Source organism: Hibiscus syriacus, unplaced genomic scaffold (genome assembly GCF_006381635.1).
Source record: "Hibiscus syriacus cultivar Baekdansim isolate YM2019G1 unplaced genomic scaffold, ASM638163v2 tig00110303_pilon, whole genome shotgun sequence".
Lineage (NCBI taxonomy): Eukaryota > Viridiplantae > Streptophyta > Magnoliopsida > Malvales > Malvaceae > Hibiscus > Hibiscus syriacus.
In genome coordinates, this window is record NW_024062672.1 from 2,721,317 (window position 1) to 2,749,056 (window position 27,740).

At 35.9% G+C, this 27,740-nt stretch overlaps 1 protein-coding gene and 2 pseudogenes across 1 annotated transcript; all 3 read right to left on the reverse strand.

Annotated features, from left to right (window-relative positions):
• Positions 1-11,523: 11,523 nt before the first annotated feature.
• LOC120116894 lies at positions 11,524-12,580 on the reverse strand (annotated as a pseudogene).
• A 2,562-nt stretch (positions 12,581-15,142) lies between these two features.
• On the reverse strand, positions 15,143-15,616 carry LOC120116895 (transcription repressor OFP6-like). Its single transcript, XM_039137281.1, has one exon. The coding sequence runs from the start codon at positions 15,593-15,595 to the stop codon at positions 15,143-15,145; it is 453 nt and encodes a 150-aa protein (XP_038993212.1). The 5' UTR covers positions 15,596-15,616.
• Positions 15,617-16,651: 1,035 nt separating this feature from the next.
• Positions 16,652-18,115, reverse strand: LOC120116800 (annotated as a pseudogene).
• Positions 18,116-27,740: the final 9,625 nt, after the last annotated feature.

A 27,740-nucleotide genomic window follows, 5' to 3' on the forward strand; every position in this document is an offset into this window, starting at 1 on the left:
AATTAATTTCAGGTAATTTGCTCTTAGATCCACTTTTAACACTACATTTGTATCGTTACTTAACATGATTAATTGTTTGAACTCAGATCTTTTAAAGATAACACTTCCATTTACCACTAAGGTCATTAAACAAATTTTTCAACATCGTTAAAAATATAAGCTACAATGCCTTGTCCCTTCCGTCGTTTCTTTTTCCTCCCATGTTAAATTAATTTTAGGTAGTTTTTTTTAATAATATATGGTAATTACAAGCCTACAAAGTAGTATCTGTTCAGAATTTTTCTTAGTCAAATGTACATACACCCATAGACATAGCTGCTTGAATCCATTACTTCTAACTTTCTAGGAAAAGAATACTCTATTTAATTATCACTGAGATCACTTGACATGTTTCAGATAGTTTAATCTTTCTTTAACAAATTTTAAATTTAATTATAATTCTACTCAAATAAGACGGGGAGGAAAAATTCTAAGAGAAGAAAGATGAATGCTCCTATAAATTTAAGAACTCGTAGCATAAAAGAATATAAAAGGCCCATCACTCTTCCCATCCACAGGTGAATCCCAGTCGGTCTCCATCCTCATCTAGATCTAGGGTTCTCTTGATTCAGCCGTTGTAATTAATTCCCTCTAGAACCTAACCCCTAATTTTACTTTTTAAATATAACCCCTTCCTCAAAATTTTCTCCTAAACTCCCCCTTTTGTCCTTTTCCCTCCAAATGCTTCCCCAGTGGCTAAGATAACCAAGCAGACCAAACCCCACTAAATCACCCTCCCATTTCTCCTTCTCTTCATTCAAAGACATCGACGCCATCCTCAAAGAAGAACAACAGTAACAACAACTCTATCCTCGATCCCCCAAAACGCCATCCATTTTCCACCGCGTCAAGCTCTCCGCCGCTGTCTTACGCGCCTTCGGCCATCCTCTCCCCAACGCCGACCAGCGCGTCGTCGTCTACCTCACCAGCCTCCGCATCATCCGCAAGACCTTCGAGGACTGCAAGACCGTCCGATCAATCCTTCGGGGACTCCGTGTCCCGATCGACGAACGAGATGTGTCATTGGATTCCAGCTTCCTGGACGAATCGCATGGGATTATTAAAAGTTTCACCCTGCCGTTTTTTTTCATCGGTGGAAAGTACATCGGCGGGGCCTAGGAAGTCAAAAGTTTACATGAGTGTGGGGAACTGAAGAAGCTGATTGGTGGGTTACCGTTGCTAATGGGGTCCGGTGTCTGTGATTTGTGCCAAGGGTTGAGATTTATTCTCTGTCCCAAATGCAACGGTAGCCATAAGATCTACTCCAAGAAATTAGGGTTTTGAAGTTATGCCGATTGCAACACTAACGGTCTGATTAGGTGTCCGTCTTGCTATCTCTCCGATCACCGTGGCATTAGCTTTCCTTTTTCGTAGCTTTAAAATAAATAATCAGATCAAAAACAGAAACATAAATGTAATTTATTTTCCTTTACTGATTTTTATTACCTCATTTGTCTATGAAGAAAATGCATGTATATTTTTCAGCATTAGTATAATAATTTCTTTATCGTCTTTCAAAAATAGGTTCAAATTATTTTACTCTTCCTATTATGGTGGTAATTATAATGAAATGAAAATAAAAATAATTAGTGTGGATTTTTATTAACCATAAACAGGTTTATAACGGTAATTAAGGAGAAAAAATATAAAAATGAGTTTAATATAATTATTAATGTTTAATAAACTAAACTTTAGAATCAAGATAATTTTATTCAAAAAATAGTATGAAGAAATTTTTTTTATTTATTTTATTATATTTATAATATCATTATATTTAATGTCTGATTTGTTAAACTAATTTATTATTGATATACTTTTTAATTTTTACGTTTAACTATTTTAATTAAAATAATTATTTTATGAATAGTATGAGATGATTATAAGTTAGTATATAATTAAATTTTTTTCATAGTTTTTTAACATTTGCACACTCTTTAAACACTTGTACAATTGCTCGAACTCAAATTCTTAAATAAAACAACAATTCCTTCTTCTTCTTCTTCTTCTTTTTACAAATTCTAAATCTAATCATAATGCTACCTAAAGAAAAAGGGGAAGAGATACTCTAGCAGAAGGAAGGGGAATGCTCATAATGGGTATATATCCCATGACTTGAGGAACTGTTGTTATTCCTTGAGGTCCCGGGTTCGAGCAACAGAAATGTCAGAGGTGTGAGTTTTTAATATCAAATAGTGGAGAGTTATCTATAAACATATATTACCTTGTACTTATCTTAGATTAATAAAAAAATGAATATTAAAAAACAAACATGAACAGTTTGACCAATCGCTCAAATGTGTTTGATCAACATTTCGTTTTTAAATATATATTTTAAGAAAAAAAGTAACATTAATGTAAAAGAAAGTATAAGATATTGTTTAAGGTCTAGGGTTCAAGTTTTTGTGTATGCAGAAAATCCCTATTGGAAGACTCACTCACGAAAGTCAGATGTGCGACACGAGTCGGTTCGGATTAGTCAGGACGAAGCCTTGAAACCAGGAGGACAACCAAATTTTTTTTTATCTCATTCAAAGTATCCTATCGGTAAAATCAACAAATAACAATATATATATATATATATATCTTGCTTCTACACTTATTAGATTAAATCTATTAAATTTATCTATTAATATTTTTAGAATAATTTTATCATTTTTTATATCTTATATAACTTGACATGTTAGATTTATCTTTTAAAATTATATTCTTAGTTAATATAAAATAAAAATAATGAGACGAAAAAAAAATATAAGTTACCATTATAAAAAAATGTGAAAGTATATTGAGTTATATCAAATTTGAGCATGGTATCGTTATTTGAGGAAAATAATATCTTTTGTGATAGTTTATATTATGCGTACACTCTAATAGGTATTAGTGAGATAATGGTGTGGAGCAAGAACAATATCGTTATTTGAGGAAAATAATATCTTTTGTGATAGTTTATATTATGCGTACACTCTAATAGGTATTAGTGAGATAATGGCGTGGAGCAAGAACAAAGAATAATACGATTTCCAGGTTGCCATATGTACGAGAAGATTGATTAATTATTCAATGTCACGTGGTTGACTGTGTACGCCTGATTCAGTGCGTTTCAGGCTGCCTTTTGCTGGTACACGTTAACGCTAATTACAAGATTCTTAAGTTCAAAGGGATGATATTTTATGCATTTCGTATCACATTTTTTAATTGAAGTGAAAATAGATATAAATTTAGTGGATAGTCAACGAATGAGGATGTAAAAGTCATATTCGTCATGGGTAGTAGGTATGTGATGAGGTTGAGACCTTACCCGCTTTGCATCTGCTCATCACGCGTCCTCCCTCCCCACATTCGTCGCCCACTAATTACTCATCATATAAGTTTTGGACAATTATAAATTTAGGTATTTCAGGGACTATTTTATAAATCTTAAGATTTTATAAGATATGACTTGTAATTTCACCAAATGTTAGGGTATTAACTCAATTAATCCTTAGTTTATTTTATTTATGCTTGGTAATGGATCTGTTTGTTTTAGGTTTTGTTGCTTATGTGATATATGAGGTTATTGTCAGGCATGTATGAATGGATATAGGTCGGTACATGATGGGTGGTGAGTATCCAGTTGGATAAAGGACGTAGGAGTGAATTTGAGAATAAATTTGTGTAGGCAAATATGAATTTAAAAGTTTTACTGTTGTGAGTGGTAGATAGATGACGAATACTAAAATATTAAGTGGTATAAGAATGTGGAAGAAGTATTCGCACTCAACCCATCCGTCCATTTACTATCCCTACATATAATATCAAATTAATATAAATCACGATTCTATACGAAATAAATATGAAAATAATATGTGTAACCCCCAGACTCGGTCTGTAATTTAGACTCAAATCTAAGTGGTCACATATCCCATTCAGAGATTTTTTTCCTTAAACATCTTATAATACATTAGATATAATACATAACAAAATGTTAATAATACATATATATCCAAAACGATAGCAAATACATGTCACCAAACATAACTGAAAAACATATAAAGATATAAGTTCGTACAAAATAAGTAGTTGATCTCCCCTGATGCCAAATCTGATAGTTTACGGTCTGCTGTTATCTGAAAAGGGGTAAAACTACATAATGAGCTAAAAAGCCCAGTGTGCTCCATACAGTGTATATAAAAACATACTGATAAAAATATTACAGTAAAATCAGTTTATGCAACTATGTCGTTAAAAAAAATATGAACACTACCCCCAGCCCATCACACCAGAATGTGTAGGTTCCCCATAACCATACACCCAGCCCACACAACAAATAACGCCCTAAGCACAAAGCCGAGGAACCGTCGGATATACTTCCTTCAACAATAACCCCCAATGATAGAGATGTTCATGAATGTATTTGAATGAAAACCATGATTAATTCTTTAAAACATAAAAGTGTTCATGTTTGGAAATCATATACAGAAATATGAAAATCAGAAGACAAATCAGTAGTATACGGAAATTCAGATATCGGATAATCAGTATTCAGAGAATCGATATAAAATACCGTAACCAGAAATCATATCAGAAATATGCAGTAAATCAGATATCAGATACACAATATTTAGATATATATTTTAAAATAGTAATAATGAAACACTGTCGGGAAACACACATGTAACAGTCTGAGAAATCAGATAGGGAAGCCTATTACTGGGTTTGTCGATCACGCTCTATTGCAGCGCTAGATCCTACGAATTAGAAAAAAAATCCATATTGGAATCCTAGTATAAATAATCTTAATCTTTATTTAATTAATATACAGAAACCTACGGGTATTTCTTATAGTACGCGGTTCGGGATGATCTAACGAACGAACAACTCCAGACCTAACTGATCCTTGCTCAGGTGAAACACGAGTACCTTCATAAAATATTTTATTGAATCGATTCCTTAACCAAAACTCAAATAAATAATCAAAATATTAAAATACTAAGCCTTTTTGGGTTCACGTGCTCGATTTGGGAATTTCGGGTCAGAATTTGGTAAAACGGATTTCGGAATCAGATTCAGGACGTCGAAAAACATAAAGTATGACCTTCCGGATATTTAAATTCTTGGTCAAAGTCAAAGTTAAAGGGTTTGACTGACAATTTGGAGATTTTTCAGGTTCAAATTTGTTGAAACGAACCCCAAAAACAAATTCGGGACGTCGAAAAATATCAGGATAGGTATTCTCAGAAAAGATTAACGGTCGTTTAATGGCCGGTCAAAGCCGGTCAAAGTTCTGATCAAAGGTAGTCAAGATATGAACAACCATTTTACGAAAGTAGCATCATTTTCAAAACAATTACCAAAATATCACATTTTGAAAATAATTATTAAAATACCATTTTTTAAAAAAATTATGAAATTATCTTTTTTTAAAAAAAAAATTACAAGAATAGCACCCTTTTCAAAATAATTACCAGAATAGCGCCCTTTTCCAAATAATTACTAGAATAGCACCCGGTCAACGGTCAATGGGTCGGGTCAACAGGTCGGGTCGAGTCGAGTTGTAACCGGTCAAATCGGTCATTTTGACCTTTCCCACGTGCAGTGGCTGCGCGTGGGAGCACGTGGGACCGTTTTTTACAGCGTATAATTCACGGAAAAATTCCTAAAAATTATTTTGAGCGATTTCGAGATACTTACAAAGCTCGGTTCAAATTTTTGAACGGCGGAGAGCTCGATTTCAACAAATTGGAAACTTTGACCGCTTCACCTCCCCACGCGCCGCCATCGACGGAGACCAAGGATGACATCGGCAGACTCGGAACGACACAAGGAACACGATGGTGCGGGAGGTGTCGTAAACAGAGCAATGATCGGCGATGAATTTAAGATTTTCTCGGCGATTGAGCTAAAAAAAACGTCGAGACTTTGACTTGAAATTCACGGCGTTTGACAGCGTTTCACTTCAATTAATTTAAGGGGTTTGTTCCTCACTCGATGATGAACACGATGGTATTTTCAAAACGACGATCAGAGGTCGGACGACGTTGGGATCATGGTTAGAAGTTGGGGCTTGAAAGGAAGAAAACTTATAAATTTTTACTTAATAATTCACCCCACGCACATCGGATTCTCCATTTAACAGAGAGTCTGCCGACATTTTTTTAGGTAAATTCAGGGTTTAGTCCCTAAATTTCTTTAAACTCTACAACAACCTACAAGTTTTGAAAACTTTCAATTTAGTCTCTAATTTTCACCAATTACACAATTAAATCATCAAATTTCAATTAAATATTATTTTCAAATTTCCAGGTTGTTACAATATGAATATTTTTTTTAAAAAAATAATAAACATTATTAAGCGTTTGAATTCTTAAATAAAATTAGAGGTTCGAATCTTGAGGTTTGTGTATATAGTAAATTGGGTTAGGAAGATTGTCGTTATAATGAGCCTCTACGAAAACTAATCTAAATTTATCTGTTAATAAATTGGATACTAATTATAAGTTATATATATATATATATATAACACGATAAAATACATACGTAATTAAGAAATAGAGTTTATCAATTTTACTTTTGAGACTTTTTTAGGAAATAATGTGAAAAAATTAATGTTTTACTCCAAATCAAAAATTATTTAAGAAAATGATATATTAATAAGTCTTCGAAAACAACCGAAAGGAATAATTTCTGCAAAGTGTTTCATCGCATACATTGACGAAAGGAATAATGCTACTTTTACCCTATCATATTTTAAATCTATTCAATTTAGTCCCTTTATACTTCTCATAATTTTAGTTTAACCCCAAATTAAATTTATTTTATGCATTTTACTCCATAATGTTTACCAAAAAAATAATAGTGACTTCCTTGAGCTAGTTCTTGAATTTGAAAGTTGTTAAAATTTTGTTGGATTTGGGAATTTTCTTCTGTTTGAGACTCTTTATTGTGTTTTTCGGTCGGTGGAAATGTTAAATAAGATTCATGCTGGTCAAATCATATGCTGACTATCTTTCACTAAATAATTAAAGTGGTGCACCATTCTAATAAAATTCTATATGTTCAAAATTTTAGTAAAGTCTTAAATATTTATTCACGGTTTAATTTGTCAGAAGAATACTTGTTGATTAAGTGTTGTAGAAACCAGTTTGATAAAATCGTTAACGGTTAAAAATGTAGGGTAAATTACGGAAGTCATAATTTTTCTTTTATATTTGTACAATTTTACTCATCAAATTTAAAAATGTTACAATTTAATTATTTATTATCAATTTATTAAATTTTAGTCTTATTGACGGTTACATTTAGTCACTGAGCCATTAACTTCCAGTAGTTTGATTACATGGCATGTTAGTTAAAAGGGATTAACTTTTAATTTGACCCTTAAACTTTAGATACAATATTATTTTGAGTATGGATTTTAGATGAAATATCATTTTGACCACTAAATTTTAGATAAAATACCAATTTGACTATAATCTCCATCACCAGTCGTAACTAACCACCTTCCCTGTCGATCACGATCGATCTCCATCGGCCGTCATCACTGTTATCGCCATTATTATTATTATTATTTATTCATTATTTTACTTTTAAGTTATTTTTTCCATTCGAACGCTTGCTAAGAACATCGGCAGATGAACAGCATCAACAGCTTGGCTTTCCCTCCGCACAGTAACCTCATAAATCTATCAAATTCATGTGGTTAAGTGCCCCGATGGTGTTCACCTGTGCTAGGAATCTAGCTTCCCCATGATTAGCATCAATGAGTCGCTTGATATCAGCATTCCGATCATCAAGAGTTTGCCTTTGTGCGTAATCCCCCCTGCACCTCTTCCAATTTCTTTCTTGAAGCCATTTGCTGCCTTAACAAGCTCAGCATAGGTGAATTTTCTGAAGTTTGATACCGCAAGGTGGTAGCCTCCTGTTGGGCGTGAATCTTGACGAGTTATAATCAAGAAATACCAGACTACAAAAAATATAAATTAAAAATATAATAATAATAATAATAATGAAAATAGTAACTAAGATCGATGGTGATCGGCGGTAATGGTGATAAGTGACGACATATGATGAGAGATTGGGTCAAATTGTTATTATATCTAAAGTTTAGTAGTTAAAATGATATTACATCTAAAGTTCAAACTCAAAATAATATTTAAAGTTGAAGAGTTAAATTAAAAATTAATATATTTTAACTAATATGTCACATCATCAAACTAGTAGACATTAACGGCTCAATGTTCAAAATATAATAATCGATAATAAAGTGACCAGCATTTAATAGACCGACAATGTAAATGACCAAAATTTAATATTTTTGAATTTGGAAAATAAAGGTTTACAAATATAAAAATAATAATCAATTTAGTAGTTTACCCAATTTTGGAAACAAACATGGACAATCCATGCAGAGACTTTTGTCAGACCTCAAAAAGCCAAAAACACAAATGATTCCACTTTATGTTATAAAGGAAAGGAGGAAAATTTCGCTTAATAGGGTAATAGGAAGATTATTTTGGATCTACGATAAATATTATAATATCTATGGAATTTGTCATGTTGGTGTATGAGTTCTATGTGATATTTTTTTAATGAGTCGTGTTATGTGGGTTCTACAACCAGAATTAATTTAATATATCTTAAAAAATATTTTTTTTGAAAATTTTAAAAGCATTGTAAAAAATATTATTTTATTATTGATGGAACTCGTCACGTCGGTGTGACGAGTTTCAACGGTATAATTTTAAATTTGTTGATCGTTTGATTGACTGTTGTTGAACAAACAATTTTTTTTTAAAAAAATTAATGAACTCGTCATGTTGATGTGACGAGTTCTAATAGTTAAAAATCTAACATACATAACACACTCCTTTCATCTCTTACACACACAAAACACTCCTTTCATCTTCAATCTCTTACACAACAAACTCCTTTCTTTTAATCAAATACATTTCAAACAATGAGTAACAAATTCTTTATAATTGTCCATTATAATGGTGAAATTCTACAAACTGCTGTTGATGTTGTGTTTAAGTTACAAAGACCCATCAACATGATGTTTCATGTAGATGTATCTCATCGCCAAATAAAACAAAAAAAATTGAGAGAAAACTTGGAGCTTATGTTTCATGTTTAAGTTATCGACACTTGATCTCCTCAAATTCAATCACATATGGAAAAGTCAAGCTTGATGATGAAGACGATGTTGCTGTTATGGTTGGACTTTATTAATCATCACATAATAATATGATGGAGATTTATGCCAAAACCACGATTGCAATTGATATTCCGATCTCATCAGTTGCAATGCATGATATTAACTATGATACTATGTGGAATCCTGAAATATATGATATGTCAGAGTTATGTGCTGCCCACTAGAGTTCTTCAGACGAACGGTCATCTGAGTTGACTATTAAGTCTCAATTTAAATTAAAAAAGAGGCACAACTAGCAATCAATGAGTGTTACATAAAAGCTCATCTTCAATTCTATGTGACGTAGTCATATCAAAAGACTTATTTTATACGGTGTATACACCATGATGTTGGTTTTAAATGGAATATATATATATATATCAGTTCTATATTATTATGGTTTATATTTTGGATGTTTATCCGACAAAATAAATACATGTTTGTCTTTTTTTTTCTCTCTCATGATTTTGACATGTGTAAAATAAATATTCATTTTTTATAACATTTTCATATGGATGTTTTTTTTCATGAAAAGTTGATTCCGTCATTTAAAATTAAAAAGGAAGAATCAGTAGGGATTTTCAAATCAAAATAAATATGTATTTTTATTTTTTTAATATTTCAAACTTTGTACTTTTTAATTCTCATTTAGATAAAATATTCATAAACTCGTCTACTTTTATAGCATGTCTCCTTAAAGGAAAAGTGTTAACACATAATTGTATTGAGTTAAAATTCATCTATTATATTAAAATTAAATCAAATTTCATATTTATTCTTAAAATGAAAGTAGATAAATATAAAAAAAATACTTTAATCAACAGAGAGAACATATGTACATGGTTCCATAGAATAAATTAAATAAATATTCATGGTAGAATATTATTCAATCTCTTATTGTGCGTACATAGTTTTTGTTTATTGATGATATAAATAAATGGATGATCTTATCATACACAAATAATTTTAAAAAAAACACTAAAATATTGTGAATGCGTTTATACAAAACTATATAAATTGTTTTCAAAATCAAACAAAATACAAAATGTGATCAACTTTATTTATTTTTTTGATACAAAAATGTTTAGGTTAAGGGTGGTTTCTTCGGTCCAGGGTCAGGGCATACCTAAGACTCAATTGGAATTTACATAGAAATTTACAGATTGCTCATCAAAAGTGATGATGATAAGATTCAAACTTGACCTTATCAACTCAAATTTCTGAATCTTAACAACTTGTACCAACACTCACTGATGAATTTTATTTATGACAATATAAATCAAATGCTCCATGTTCTGAAAATAAATTATTATTATTATGTGTATATATATTAATGTAATGTTCTAGACGTTCTTTTAATGCGATATACATGTACGTACGAGAGAAGATTCAAACAAAGACAGATTGTGAGACTATGCCATGTTTGAAACGGGGCTATACTTATTATTCGGAAATTATTATACATCGATTCATTATATAAACGATATGATTTATTAATTTTCTTATTTGAATATATAAATCCCATGAAAAATAAATATGGACACATGTATTAGTAAATGATTTCCAAGATTACGTGAATGATTTATAACAATAATATAGGCATAATGCAAACAAATACCCCTAACGTTTGATAATATATGTAATTTTGTCCATATTATTTTTTTGGAACATTTGACCTCCTCACATTTCATTTTGGGTCAAAAAGTACCCTCGTTGGATGAAAATCGGTAGTCAACTGACAGTCAACGCATGAAGCTGACTCAACAAAAACATGTGGAGGGAGAAGCTAAAGTGGCATTTCCATATTATAGTAGATGATGATGTGGCATATCTACGTAGACTAAATGCTTACATGACATATACACGTGTGATGCCATGTCAGTAATTTTTTTAAAAAAATAATTAATAATAAATAATTATTTTTTTACTAAATTAATAGAAACCAATTAGATGTTACCAAGTGACACATGGAGTTTTTATTAAATTAAGAAAGGAGGGATTAAACTTAGGTCTAAGGAATGAAAGGCTTAACTCCTAACCATCAGACCAAATCACTTGATTGGTAATGTTAGGCTAATAACATTATTTAAGATATATTGTTGCCAATAAAACCACCACTAACACAAGCATTTTATTTAAAATTATAGTTAGATTTAAATTGTTTGAATTATTTGAGTCAATTTAAATTCATATTTAAAATTTTAATTAATTTTAAATTTTTAAACTTTAAAAATAAAAATAAAACGATTTAATCTTTTGAGTCTGATTCCTAGCTTTGGAACTTCTCCTATTCTCTGGCTGTAAACTTCTTTGCATTAAACGCTTTCTGCAGAAGCGGCAGCGGCGGCCGTGGGCTGATCAGCAGCATTGTTGCACTGAGACGTTGCATGAGTGAAGAATTGTGGAAAGGTGAAAAACTCGGCGAAGGGAGAAAGGTGTCCGTTGTGTTCTGGCTGTTGAGTGGTCCTCTTATGAGCCTCCATGGTCTGTGAGAACTGCTCTAATTCCTTCACGAAATTAATCGCCCCGCCAATTATTGAAGCTTGATCACCCTGGAAATGGATAATGCATATATTAGTTTGTTGTATGATAAAGAAAGATACGTAGTTGACCTAGTCTACAAATCTAAATGGTTTCCATGATTCATGAAAGTCAGTAATTTCTCAAGTTCTTCACCCAATGCCTTTTACGGTTCATAAACAAAACGGCTATATTACGTTAAGAAGTGGGTGTTTGATTAGGGTTGTATAAACTTGTTTTAAAGGTTAATATTCTTTTATTAATTGAAATTATCAAACGAAAAGTGTGTGAGAGAGATAAAAACTAAACCTTTGAACATAAGAATGTGGCATCAGAGTTCTAATCATAGCCAGGTAGTCATTCATTTGTTTCCGGCGATTGCGTTCAACAGCGATATGAGTCATTCTCTGGTTCTCCAGCTCTTCTTTGTTCTTGCTGCCCCTGGTGTGACAACGTTTTCGTCTAGTACCGTTGGTCGCCGTTTTTTTTTTTTTGCACTGTAAGCTTGTTGAGGTTCCATTAGAGCTTGGAAACCAGCAGCTGCAGGGGCGGGGAGAGTCTGATCGGCAGTGCAAGCTTCGGATGAAGAAGAGTAAGGATCTCATAGTTCATTTGCATGTTGTTGCATGACTAAAGTAGAAGAGGAGTCCCAATTTGCATGCAGATAATGATGATGATTCTCTTCTTGTTCTAAATTGCTTTCAAGAATCACAGTAAGAGCTTCATCTTCTTCTTGGAAGCTAAAATCATAACCCCAAGCTCCTCCTTCGGAAAAGTAGTCCTTGAAACCATAGGTAAATCGATCTGGAGGGTAAACCACTGCTTCTAATGCCATGTTTTGCAAGAACCCAGATCTTTATCACACTTGCAAAAATCACTATAATTTAAATATGAATTTAAATTTACTCAAATAATTCTAACAATTTAAATCTAATTATAATTTTTAAAAAAAGTACTTGTGTTAGTGGTAATTTTATTGGCTACAATATACCTTAAATAATGTAATTAGCCTAACATTAATAACCAATTGATTTGGCTTGGTGCTTAGGCGTCAAGCCTTTCATCACTTTGACTTAGGTTCAAATCCGGTTGCAAAATTTTATAGAGGTTTAATCTCTCATTTTTTAATTTAATAAAAAATTCATGTGCCATGTGGCAACATCTGATTGGTTGCTATTAATTTAGTAAAAAATAATTATTTGTTATTAATTGAATTTTTAAAAAAAATTGTTGACGTTGCATCACACGTGTACATGTATGTCAGCATTTAGTCTAGGTGGATCTGCCACGTTATTATATACTATGATATGGACATGCCACGTCAACATCTCCCTCCACATATTCTTACTGAGTCAGCTTCATGTGTTGATCGTCAGTTAACTAACGATTTTCATCCAAAGAGGGTATTTTTTTGACCCAAAATAAAACGTGGAGAGATCAAATGTTCTAAAAAAACAATATGAGCAAAATTACATATATTGTCAAATGTTAGAAATATTTATGCAATAATATATTTGGTGAACTTACGTGAGGAATAAGTCAATTTGTAATTCCGCCCCCGCCGCCTTTGTTTGAGTGGGTCCAACAGAAACACTTCGGTCATTAGCCCAAGTTTTACCCAAATCTCAGGGATGGATAATCAATCAAACCTTAAACAATTCTAATAAAACCACAATAAAAACAATAATTTATACCATTAGTCACCAAGCTATTACATTTTTCAAAGGCAAAATGTTAAAATTAGCCCCAATATCTAAAAAAAAATGGTCATTCTGGTATATATTCTTCTTCTTTTTTTGAGTATTTTGCCTCGTGCTTTATTTTGGGGCAAAAAGACTCCTTTAATGATGAAATCGTCAAACGATTAACACTCTAAAATAGAGATATTTTTACCTTAAAATAAAACATTGAGACCAAAATGTTCTAGAATAAAATAATAAGGTCGAAGTGACTACTCAACCAAATGATGGAGATCTTTTTCCCTTAAAATAAATAGTTAAGAGTTAAAACTTACAATAAAAAATAAGAGTCAAAATAATCATATTAATAAACGTTAAGTTTTTTTAGGCAAAAAGACATTAAAAGTACATGTACTTTTAAAAAAAATGTGTCATTCGTATTATTTTTTATCAATGTGGTCTTCCAACTTAGAAAATAAATCTAATGTGGTCATTTGACCATTTTTTTGTCATTAACCGTTACGGTGTTAACGTGACAACCCACGGTGATTGATAACGTGACAAATAACATATTAAATGTGATAAATTGATGACTCAAACATGATAGATGAACTGCAACTTCAATACCGTGGATTGCGACATTAGTATTGTAACAGTCAAATGACGAAAAACGTTAGTCAAATGGTTACATTAAATTTATTTTCTGAGGTGGAGGGTTATAACGAGAGAAAAATAATACGATGATCACAATAATTCTTTTCAAAAGTATATAGACCTCTCATATATTTTTTTTTTACAATTAGCAAGATACCTTCTTCAAATTTGATCACTAATGATTAAAGAAATTAAAATGATATGATTTTTTAAAATATTTTTTATTTATCAATTTGTTCTCTCCTATCAGGGCTAAATCTACAAGATAATATGTTGGAATTATTTATTTCACGAGATAACGTTCTCCCAAGATTAATTGCTGAAGTAGGGCGAATTGCACATTGTTGGCCGTAGGTCGCCATGCCTTCCGGACGACCTACGACGTGGCAGCTTCAGACGTCCCATGCACGACCCAACCCATAGGTCGCCATGCACTCCCAGCGACCTCCTAGGTCGCCCTAGGTCGCCATGCACTCCGGGCGACCAAGGAGGTCGCCATGCACGCCCGGCGACCAAGGAGGTCGCCATGCACGCCCCGCGACCTTGTCTCCTTGCATGGCCATGTGATATTTTTGCACGTTCCGCTCTATGGATGCAACGCATGCATGAGGGAGCAGAGGGTTAAAGCTTGGTCGTCGGGCAGGAATCTCCCAGCTATGACATGCAGGGCGTGCAAGGGTTAAAAGCTTGGTCGTCGGGCATGCATGGCAACCTTCTTGGTCGCCCGGAGTGCATGGCGACCTAGGAGGTCGCTAGGAGTGCATGGCGACCTATGGGTTGGGTTGTGCATGTCCCATGCACACGATCATTCACTCGTCGGAAGTTGCCACGTCGTAGGTCGCCCAGAAGGCATGGCGACCTACGGCCAACACTGTCGCCCTACTTCAGCAATTAATCTTGGGAGAACGTTATCTCGTGAAATAAATAATTCCAACACATTATCTCGTAGATTTAGCCCTCCTATCAGCGGTATACATGCCATTTTTTAATTGCTTATTGATTAAACATAAAACAATAAAAATAAAATATGCATTGATTATAGTTATAATAAAAGCAAGATATATAACATCCAGATTTTGAGTTATTGACCAACCGCCATGCAGTGGTGGGAATTGAATGTATTCACATGCTTTTCCGATGATCCATGGAGATTACCAGCTGCCATAATCCCCATGAAAGCCTCGACAATAACGCGGTGGTGGCATGGCGAATTCAGCTCCAAAAAGCATCGAAGAAGCTCCTGAAGATGATGGGTCGAGTATATATGCTTCTCCTCGATCATCTGGAGCATCGACTGTCGAAAATCTCGATATGGGTCGTCGGAATTCTTCACCACAGCGATGGCGTCGATGATTTTAGAGCAAGGGCTGAGCCTAACTTTGGAAGAAGAAGATGATGATGATATGGAAGGATTTGGGGATGCAGAGACTTTGGGTTTTGGTTCATAAACATATCCAGGTTTTGGGTCCCCACAGCGGCATCCCGCATTTGCTGGTAAGAGAAATTTGAACAGGCTTTTCTTGTTGGAAGACATGAATGAAAGATCTAATTTTGATAAGAAAGCAAATGGATTTTAGTTCAGAGGGAAGTGAAAGAAACACGAGGATTGTTGGTACCAGTCTTTTTCAACGTTTTCTTCGCTACGAATCATTTTATCTTCGAAATTTAAATTGATTATATTGTTTGTTAGAGGGACTTGACTTAACTTCCAGGAAATGTTAGACGTGAATTCTGGAGATAAGATTATTTATTTTTAAACATTAAATTATTTTTTTTATCCATTAAAAAGTTCAAAATATGAATTTATATTTCTATTTTTGCTCTTACTTGCATCACATGTCCTCAAACTATGATCCTCATTTTACATTGGTTTGTGAACTTTTAAAGCTCCAATTTCATCTCTAAACTATTATCATTTTAAGTTAGTCCTCAAACTTTTGAACATTTTGATATCATCCCCAAACTATGACATTCATTCTAAATTAGTCCCCAAACTTTTTAAATGTTCCAATTTCATTCCAAACTATATGTATATATTAATCACCTCCCCTGTTAATAAAATTGTTAGGCCAATGTATATTATTATATGTTTGAGAGAGAGAAAAACAAAATTTAGGTTAAACTATAGTTGAAGCTAATTACATATTTGGATGGATTTAAAGATTAAATTAAAATATTCAAAAGTTTGGGGATTAATTTAGAAAGAGGGTCATAGTTTAGGAGTGAGTATAATGTTTAAAAGTTTAAGGACTAATTTAGAATGAGAATCATAATTTGGGGTGAAATTGGAATATTTAGAAGTTTAAGAATCAATTTAATATGAAGGTTATAGTTTGGGGACATATGATGCAATTAAATATTTAAGTTCAAATGTTTAATTTCATTTCACACCCTTCAATTCATTAAAGATAAAGATTAGGTTTAAGCAAAGTGGAACCCAATATATTTGTAATCTTATTAAATATAATATATAAAGAATACATATTTTGATAAGAGAGTTGTATCCATAATTCCTTGATGGGAAAAGACATATTTAAAAAAAATCAAGAATATGAGATATATAAGCTAGAATATGGATATGAGCAGAGGTGTCTTTCTTATGCCACCTGCTCCTGTTCTATGTACATTTGCTCCATCCACGGTGGAAATGTTTCTTGAACATCTTTACCAACACTGTAACGCTGTTGCCGCTGCAAACGCTCTCCCGTAGGAGCACCATCTCTCACGATCGAATGAACCCAGGACACATCTGGCCCATTCGCATTGGATGCCATCATGTTTGTTGTTGCTGTTGTGGTGGGATTGTTGTTCCGGAATCCAAAAGAAGCTGACTTCCTAAGCCTGTTCAGCTCATCTCCTTGAATTCCCCAATCCAGTTTCCCATCAGGGGAGCTCCAATCAGAAATATTTGAAGACATCATGGTTGTGGAGGTAGCAGTAAGTCCAGCACGACCGGTCATTGCCCCACGGTATATAAAACTCTGGCTCCGTTTTGCAAATTCAGAAAACCTGGAATTCATCACTGCTGCAGCCACTGCAGCAGATGAGTCAAAACCAGATGCTTATGGCTGCTTCACAGGAGAGGATGAAAGGCTCGTTGGGTAGCTTGCTCGGAGCTGGTTCATGTTTTGGCGAATTTGAATCCCAGTTGGAGATTGCAACTGGGTCGGTGTTGCAGATTTTACTGAAAGTCCCTTCAAGGGAGACAGCAGAGATGGATCGAGGGATCCAAAAGCATCATTGAGATTAGTAGGTTTCAAATCCTCAAGCCTACTGTATTCGTTTTTCCGACAAGATGGGGAGGAGAGACTAGAAATCCATCAACTGTTGCTGTTGCAATTGGCTAGCATGGTTCTCGAGGGCAAGTAATTGCATTTCCAGATCAAAATCCCGGGCATTAAAAGCAGTCTTTAAGCGGCTACCGGGTAGCTGCAGGGCAGGAGGGGTGAGGTTAACTTTGTTGTGCTACAAGTTCCCGATATTTGGAGAGGAAGAAGCGACTAAAGGAGACATGGGTGGTGTTGAAGCAGTAGGCAGTGGCAAAGAGGATGAACCAAGTGCTAAAGGGCTCAAATTTGCTATTTCCACTGCATTGATAGCAGTAGAACTTGGTGAAGGCATGGTTGAACCGGTTGAAGCATTCACGGGATGTAATTCTTCAAGTTTGTGGGCAAAGAAGCAGATTTTGCGATTGCAGCCAATCTCATCTTCAAAGCCTTGTTCGATATTGAGCAGGATGCAGCCAAGACTCAAAAATACCATGAGCATATTCACAAGCATCAACCCTAGGGCATGCCCCCTTCAGGAACTCGGGGCAGGGCACGCAGATATAGGGGTACTTCCTTAGGTCCCTCCTCCTTGCATTCTCGCCAGGATGAACAAAAGGGCACTCGGTCCAGTCATGGGAGTATGCCCTCGAACATGGCTTCACCTTAAAGGTATACATCTTGAAGTCATCAGTTCCATAGATACCATTGTTGATATCAGGCAGTGATAGATTAACAAGATATTCTTTCTTCTCGGGCCCTTCTTTCACGAACTGAGGCAGCCCCATCTTTCAGATTCGTCTTTCTGGTTAAGAATATTATCGCTAATGCAACCCTCTAGACCCGGTCTATGCGTTTCGACTAAGTCTAGTGAATCACATTCATGATTCTTAAAGATATTATTCCGAAACCATTATTCAATCATAGTAAAATCACATTATAAATGACGTTTAAGAAATTATAATAATATATACTAAAAAATACAAATCATAAATATAATGAATAAAAACAAATTAATTTAAACATGTCTTAAAAATCAAAATTTACGATAAACCAAATATAAGTAGCAAATGAGTAGTCTTTATAAAATCCAATACTTTAAAATAAGGCCCATGTTACCAAAATAAATTCAACTTAAAAGATAAAACATTACAATACGATATACTTCAAGAGATATGTTGATCCTCCAAGTGCTCGATCAGGTGTATCTAACCAACAATATCTGAAAGGGGAAAACATTTTCGAAAAGTGTGCTAGGCTCAATGTGTCCCAACATTACTATAAAATCATGATAAGTACACTAAACAAATCATAGTCCAATAAATCTCATAAAAATTGTACTGCAATAAATCTCATAAAATAGTTACCCTAAGGGAACATCTTAGGGCCTGAGAGCCTATCCAAGATAGATTTCGGGGTCGTGGGGCCTACCTAAGAACACATCTTAGGGCCGCAGAGCCTACCTAAGAGTTACATTAGGTCCGTAAAATTTTCCAGCTTGATCAGAGCTGTACTTTATAAATTTGTATTCCAAAAATTCAATTGCACCGTGACATAAATTCCATAAATCCATAAACATGGTAATCATATACAATTTCAAAACAAAATCAGATAGCAGTCATAATCCATAAACCATCACATTAAATTGGTGCATCAATAAAACAATAACCAAAGAATTCAGTGTACCACTTATTAAAACAAATAAAACAGTTCAGTAATAAATAGGGAACACACCTCGATAATAGGTTCAAGTAGTAGATCTACTGATTGTTGGTCTCACCACGTTCTGTTACAGTTTTTGAACCTAATTTATAATAACACTATGTTACTAATGGGTAACATAATTAATCTCTAAAATCATAAAATTTACGGATCTTACGGGTGAATACTGGCACACGTGGTTTAACTGATCTAGAAGAGCTGGGTCGAGCTGTCGAACGATCTGAAGAGTCTCTTGTACCTTCAAACAATAATAATTTATCAGCCCCAAGTCTTACTTAATTGTTCAAAGCTAAATTCTTAAGTATATAAGCATTTTCCGGGTTTGACTATCAATTTGGAGGATTTCGAGTCTGAATTTGACCAAACGGATTGCGGAATCGGAATCAGGACGTCGAAAAACATAAAGTATGTCTTTTCGAAAATTCAAATTCTTGGTCAAAATCAAAGTCAACGGGTTTGACTGATGATTTGGAGGCCTTCAAGTTCGAATTTAGCAAAACAGACTTCAGAAACGGATTCGGCACGTCGACAAATGTCAAAATAGGTATACTCGAACAAAATCAAATGTTGTTAATAGCCGTTTAAAGCCGGTCAAAGTTATGGTCAAAGGGGTTCAATAGTCCACATTCGAAAATTACCAAAATGTCACATTTTTCAAAAAAAATTCCAGAATGTCACATTTTTCACAAAATGTCACCTTTTTCAAAATAATTCCCAGAATGTCACCGGGTCGAGTCGGGTCAACGGGTCGGGTCGGTCAATGGGTCGAGTCAGACCGGTCAACCCGGTTCGGACCGGTCAGACCGGTTCAGACCGGTTTGGACCGGTCAAGCGGTCAACCAATTAAACTACAGTTCGAATCTTCCCCACACGTGGGGGCGCGTGAGATCGCCTCTGGCCTCCAAAAATTATTTTAAGCGATTTTGAGACACTTACCAACCTCGGTTCAAATTTTTGAATGATGGAGAGCTCGATTTCAACTCGGCCGAATCTTTGACCGTTCCACCTCCCACACGCGCCGCCGCTTACGGAGACAAGGACGACATCGTCGAACTCAGAACGATACCAGGAACACGATGGTGTGGGAGGTGTCGAAAACCGATCAACGATTAGAGATGAATTTAAGATTTTCCCGGCGGTGGTGCTAAAAAAACGACGATACTTTGACTCGAAATTCTCGTCGTTTGGCAGCGTTTCGCTATAATTGGTTTACTAGGTTTTGATCACGGGTCGACGATGAACACGATGGTGGTTTCAATTTGACGATTGGAAGTCGGACGACGTCGGAATCGAGCTTTGAAAGTAAGCGCACGGGAGGAGGAAATTTTATAATTTGCTTGTGTTTTCTGATTTTGAAATCAGAAAACACGTTTGGTTTATAATCAAACCTGCCGACACTTATTGGAGGAATTCAAGGCTTGGTCCCTGAATTTCCTTCAACTTCAAAAATAACCTATAAATTTTCATAAATTTTATTTTAGTCACTAAATTTCACCAAATTACACCGATTTAATTTTTTTTCTCGGGTTGTTACAATTCTCCCCCTCTACAAGAAATTTCGTCCTCGAAATTTACCTTATGAGAATAGTTGAGGAAACAGAGCCTCCATTGACTCCAATGTCTCCCAAGTAGCTTCAGAGAGGCTTTGGTTACTCCATTGAACTTTTACCATCGGGATACGTCTATTCCGAAGAACTCGCTCATCACTTTCCAAGATCTGAATGGGCTCCTCATCATATGACAAATCAGGTCTCAACTCTACCTCTTCAACCTGAATGATGTGACCTGGATCTGGACGATATCGCCTCAACATTGATACATGAAAGACATCATGAATACGACTGAGCTGGGGAGGCAACTCAAGCTGATATGTCAATATACGAAAAGATCCAATAAATCTTGGACTTAATTTACCCTTACGCCCAAATCTCAATACTTTCTTCCAGGGTGATACTTTTAAAAAGACCTGATCTCCAACTTCAAACTTAATATCTTTCCTCCTTTTATCTGCATAAGACTTCTGTCTATTAAATGCCTCTTTCAGACGGTCACGAATCAATTTGACTGTGTCCTCCGTCTCGCGTACTAACTCAGGTCCCAAAGTCTTCCTTTCACGCAACTCAGTCCAACATATCGGAGTGCGACATTTACGCCCATAGAGTGCTTCGTAAGGTGCCATACGAATGCTAGTCTGATAACTGTTATTGTAAGAAAATTCAGCCAACGGCAAAAAGTTCTCCCAGCTACCATGAAAATCAATTACACAACCCCGCAACATATCCTCCAGAATCTGAATCTTTCTCAGATTGACCATCAGTTTGTGGGTGAAAGGATGTACTATAATTCAATCTTGTTCCCAAAGCCATATGTAGTACCTTCCAAAATCTCGAAGTAAATCTCGGATCTCGATCAGAAATAATAGACAATGGAACACCATGCATCTGAAAATCTCTGAAATATACAATCTCGCCAGCTTGTCCAAAGTATAATTTACCCGCACAGGAATGAAGTGAGCTGACTTTGTAAGTCTGTCAACAATCACCCAAATTGAATCTTTTTTTGAAGGAGTCATTGGTAACCTAGTAACAAAATCCATAGTAATACGGTCCCATTTCCATTCAGGAATCTTGATAGGCTGTAACAAACCTGATGGATGTTGATGCTCTACTTTAACTTGCTGACAAGTCAAACACCTTGTCCTAAAATCCGAGATGTCCTTCTTCATGCCGACCCAATGATACCTCTCCCTCAAATTCTGGTACATCTTATCTCCACCGGGGTGTATAGCATACGAACTACTGTGAGCCTCATTAAGAATAATCTGCCTCAACTCAACGTCATCAGGCACACAATATCGACCCTTAAAGCATAAAACTTCATCCTGATCAAGGGCGTAATCTGTGCTTGTCCCCTGCTGTACTTGCTCAAAGATAGATAGCAAGGAGCTATCAAGGGGCTGCTTAACTTTAATTTCATCAACCAAAGTCGGCTTAATTTGTAATTCTGCTAACAAAGTGCCATCGTCATATAAATTCATCTTGGCCATTAAAGACCTCAACTCCGCTATCGTCTTTCGACTCAGAGAATCCGTCACAATGTTAGCTTTACCAGGGTGATAATCAATCACGCAATCATAATCCTTTAGAAGCTCTAGCCAGCGTCGTTGTCTCAAATTAAGCTCCTTCTGGGTCAGAAGATACTTTAAGCTCTTATGATCAGTGAAACTATAACACTTCTCTCCGTAAAGATAGTGTCTCCAAATTTTCAAGGCAAAAATCACTGCTGCTAACTCCAAATCATGAGTTGGATAATTACACTCATGTGGTCACAGTTGACGGGACGTATAAGCCACCACCTTACCTTCCTACATTAGAACACATCCAAGTCCTGAATGCGAAGCATCACTATACACTGTAAAATCCTTCCGGACTCTGGTTGAATCAATACTGGTGCTTGAGTCAAAACCGCCTTTAATTTCTCAAAGCTCTCCTGTTGTGCCTCTTCCCAATCAAACGGCACGTTCTTCCTTAACAAATTTGTCAAAGGAGCAGCAATGATCGAGAAACCCTCAACAAAACGTCGATAATATCCAGTCAAGCCCAAGAAACTGCGGATCTCAGAGACATTCTTGGGTCGTTTCCAATTCACAATAGCCTCGATCTTGCTTGGATCGACCTGAATACCTCGTGCAGAAATAATGTGCCCAAAAAACGATATTTCTTGAAACCAAAACTCACACTTGCTTAGTTTGGCATATAATCGATGTTCTCTCAAGGTCCGCAGAACAATCTTTAAATGCTTGTCATGCTCTGTTTCCGTCCGAGAATAAACTAGAATATCATCAATAAAGACAACCACAAATTGATCCAAATATGGTCGAAACACACGATTCATCAAATCCATAAAAGCTGCAGGAGCGTTCGTCAAACCAAAAGGCATTACTAAGAATTCATAATGACCATATCTAGTGCGAATGGCTGTTTTTGCAACATCGGACCCCTTAATTTTCAATTGATAATACCCGAACGAAGATCAATCTTAGAGAATACAGTAGTTCCTCGTAACTGATCAAATAAGTCGTCAATCCTGGGTAATGGGTATTTATTCTTGACCGTCATCTTGTTCAACTTCCGATAGTAAATACATAGCCTTAGCGACCCATCCTTCTTTTTCACAAACAAAACTGGTGCTCCCCAGGGTGAGGTACTATGCCGAATAAATCTTCGATCGAATAATTCTTGCAATTGGACATTCAACTCCTTAAGTTCCTTTGGAGCCATGCGATAAGGTGCCATAGAAATAGGTGAAGATCCCAGATAAGTCTCAATCTCGAACTCTACCTCTCTATCAGGAGGTAACCCAGGCAGCTCCTCCTGAAAAACATCAGAAAAATCACTAACTCTACGAATCTCCTCGATCGTGGACAAGGAACCTTTAGTGTTCAGAATACATGCAATGAAAGTCTCATACCCCTTCCTGATCATACGATTAATTTCCATAGTTGAAACAATATTAGAAAGATAGCCATGTCGTTCACCAATTAACACAATAGTCCGACCATCTGAAGTCTTTAGAGTAGCTCTTGTATTCGCAATCTAGATTTACCTTGTGTTTATTCAACCAATCCATCCCAAGAATTAGATCGAACTCCTCTAAAGGAAGCTCCATAAGATCAACGAGAAAAATTTCTCCCTAAACCTCCAGAGGACAACGCCGAAAATACTTTATTCACTAATACTGCATGTCCTACTGGACTCGTAACCGTAATAGTATTATCAGTGTTCTCGATCGGAATCTGAATGTTTCGAGATATTGAGCTCGATACATAGGAGTGGGTGGAGCCATTGTCCAGTAATGCAAAGTATGGAATAGAATAAATAGTAAATGTACCTGCAATAACCTCAGGCTCATCTCTGTCATCCCGACGTCTAGTGGCATAAACCAAAGTTGACTGTCTAACCTCAGAAACTGTTGGCCCTCTATTCTGCTGAGGTAGGACTCTACTATCTGTCCTGGACACTGAACCACGAGCCTTTACTTGGCTACGATCTCTAATTGGAGTCTGTACTGTAGTCTGTGAACGTACATGAGTCTGGGTAGCGGTCCGTTCAGACGAAGCTAGCTGAGGACAATCTCTTCAGAAATGACCACTAGATCCATAATGAAAACATGCTCCGGTCTTCCTATAACACTCTCCCGTGTGTCGTTTACCACAAAAGTCACAATGAGGCACTTAAAACAGAACCGAAGAACCACCTCTACTAACAGTTGAAGGTGATGATGCTGCAGGCCTGAAGCGTGTATTGCTCCTCTGAGGGGCTGAAGTACGAGTCCTCTTACCGGATTATGTGGATGATTCAGTATGGCCAAATGGTTTCCTAGATCACTCCTGATCAACACGCTCTCTACCAGAAGCTAAAGCCTTCATCTCCTCAGTATCCTTGGCTCTGCTCACCAGCACATCAAAAATCTCATCTTGAAGGGCTATTACATGCCTACGTAGCTCGTATATGAGTCCGAGGGCAAATTTACGGCATCGATCTCTCTCGGTAGGCACCAGACTGAGTCCATACTTTAACAATTTTAAGAACTCTATCTCATACTCTGAAACAGTCATATCACCCTGAACCAAGTCATGAAACTGCTGTCGTCTCTGGACTAAGTAACGCTCCCCCAGGAATCGGCTCCGAAAGCGCTCCTTAAAGAAATCCCATGTCAAACGATCGGTAGGAACACTACTGGTCACTGACTCCCACCAGGTGTGGGCATTGCCATCTAACATCGCTACTGCCCCCAAATATCTCTTAGTTGGGTCTAAACCCAACTGATCCATGTGTCTTTCTGTATCTTGAAGCCAATCTTCTGCTTCAGTAGGAATTCCTCCAAGCTGTCCTCCAAAAGTCCTGACCCCATTGGCGATCAGAGTTTGAGAAATATGCACCTCAGATACAGCACTGGCAGCTCTAACTGCTCCCTAGATCAACTGTAGCAATTGTCTACCAAAATCCTCATCAAGTGCAACTCTGGTAGAATCAGGCTCAATATCAGTCACTCCTATGATCGGTGTAGTCATGCCAATACCAGCGGCAGGAGGCAAATTCGTCGGGGTCGCAGGAGCAGGATCACCTATCGGAGGTGGGGGATCTACCCGAATCTCGTCGATCGGGTCTGCAAATCTAGCCACTCGACCTCGCCCTCAGCTAGTTCGACGTCCACGTCTAGCACTCATTTTTTGTAGATCTCTAGTTTATTACAAAAGATAAAACTTAGGGTTAGATAAGCACTTGGAGTCTCGAACACAATTAAAATCGTAAAAACTTCGAGACATGGCCTTAGCAACAGGTTTTGTAAAATATTTCAAAACCGTAATTTCAATTTAGACACATACACAGTCCGAGGTTTAAAAACCAAAAGCTCTTATACCAATAAATATAACCCCCTAGACCCGGTCTATACGTTTCGACTAAGTCTAGTGAATCACATTCATGATTCTGAAAGATATTATTCCGAAACTATTATTCAATCATAGTAAAATCACATTATAAATGACGTTTAAGAAATTATAATAATATATGCTAAAAAATACAAATCATAAATATAATGAATAAAAACAAATTAATTTAAATATGTCTTAAAAATCCGAATTTACGATAAACCAAATATAAGTATCAAAGGAGTAGTCTTTATAAAATCCAATACTTTAAAATAAGGCCCATGTTACCAAAATAAATTCAACTTAAAAGATAAAACATTACAATACGATATACTTCAAGAGATATGTTGATCCTCCAAGTGCTCGATCAGGTGTATCTAACCAACAGTCTCTGAAAGGGAAAACATTTTCGAAAAGTGAGCTAGGCTCAGTGTGTCTCAACATTACTATAAAATCATGATAGGTACACTAAACAAATCATAGTCCAGTAAATCTCATAAAAATTGTACTGCAGTAAATCTCATAAAAGAGTTACCCTAAGGGAACATCTTAGGGCCTGAGAGCCTACCCAAGATAGATTTCGGGGTCGTGGGGCCTACCTAAGAACACATCTTAGGGCCGCATGGCCTACCCGAGAATGATCTCAGGGCCGCAGAGCCTATCTAAGAGTCACATTAGGTCCGTAAAATTTTCCAGCTTGATCAGAGCTGTACTTTATAAATTTGTATTCCAAAAATTCAATTGCACCGTGACATAAATTCCATAAATCCATAAACATGGTAATCATATACCATTTCAAAACAAAATCAGATAGCGGTCATAATCCATAAACCATCACATTAAATCGGTGCATCAATAAAACAATAACCAAAGAATTCAGTGTACCACTTATTAAAACAAATAAAACAGTTCAGTAATAAATAGGGAACACACCTCGATAATAGGTTCAAGTAGTAGATCTACTGATTGCTGGTCTCACCACGTTCTGCTACAGTTTTCGAACCTAATTTATAATAACACTATATTACTAATGGGTAACATAATTAATCTCTAAAATCATAAAATTTATGGATCTTACGGGTGAATACTGGAACACGTGGTTTAACTGATCTAGAAGAGCTGGGTCAAGCTGTCGAACAATCCGGAGAGTCTCTTGTACCTTCAAACAATAATAATTTATCAGCCCCAAGTCTTACTTAATTGTTCAAAGCTAAATTCTTAAGTATATAAGCATTTTCCGGGTTTGACTATCAATTTGGAGGATTTCAAGTCTGAATTTGACCAAACGGATTGCGGAATCGGAATCAGGACGTCGAAAAACATAAAGTATGACTTTTCGAAAATTCAAATTCTTGGTCAAAATCAAAGTTAACATGTTTGACTGATGATTTGGAAGCCTTCGAGTTCGAATTTGGCAAATCGGACTTCAGAAACGGATTCGGCACGTCGAAAAATGTCAGAATAGGTATACTCGAACAAAATCAAAGGTCGTTTAATGGCTGTTTAAAGCCGGTTAACGTTATGGTCAAAGGGGTTCAATAGTCCACATTCAAAAATTACCAAAATGTTACCTTTTTCACAACAATACCCAGAATGTCACCGGGTCGGGTCGGGTCGGGTCAGACTGGTCAACCCGGTTCGGACCGGTCAAGCCGGCTAACCAATTAAACTACAGCTCGAATCTTCCCCACGCGCAGGGGCGGCGCGTGGGGGCGCGTGAGACCGCCTCTGGCCTCCAAAATTCATGCAAAAATTTCCAAAAATTCTTTTAAGCGATTTTGAGACACTTACTAACCTCGGTTTAAATTTTTGAACGGTGGAGAGCTCGATTTCAACTTGGTCGAATCTTTGACTGTTCCACCTCCCACACGCGCCGCCGCCTATGGAGACAAGGACGACCTCAGAACGACACACCGCCGATCCATCGGAGATGAATTTAAGATTTTCCCGACGGTGGTGCTAAAAAAAGTCGATACTTTGACTCGAAATTCACGTCGTTTGGCAGCGTTTCGCTATAATTGGTTTACTGGGTTTTGATCACGGGTTGACGATGAACACGATGGTGGTTTTAATTTGACGATTGGAAGTCGGACGACGTCGGAATCGGGCTTTGAAAGTAAGCGCACGGGAGGAGGAAATTTTATAATTTGCTTGTGTTTTCTGATTTTGAAATCAGAAAACACGTTTGGTTTATAATCAAACCTGCTGACACTTATTGGAGGAATTCAGGGCTTGGTCCCTGAATTTCCTTCAACTTC

Bases quoted from the DNA above. Each gene is read 5' to 3' on its own strand.
- LOC120116895 (XM_039137281.1), bottom strand. From the start codon at position 15,595: ATGTCTTCCAACAAGAAAAGCCTGTTCAAATTTCTCTTACCAGCAAAT.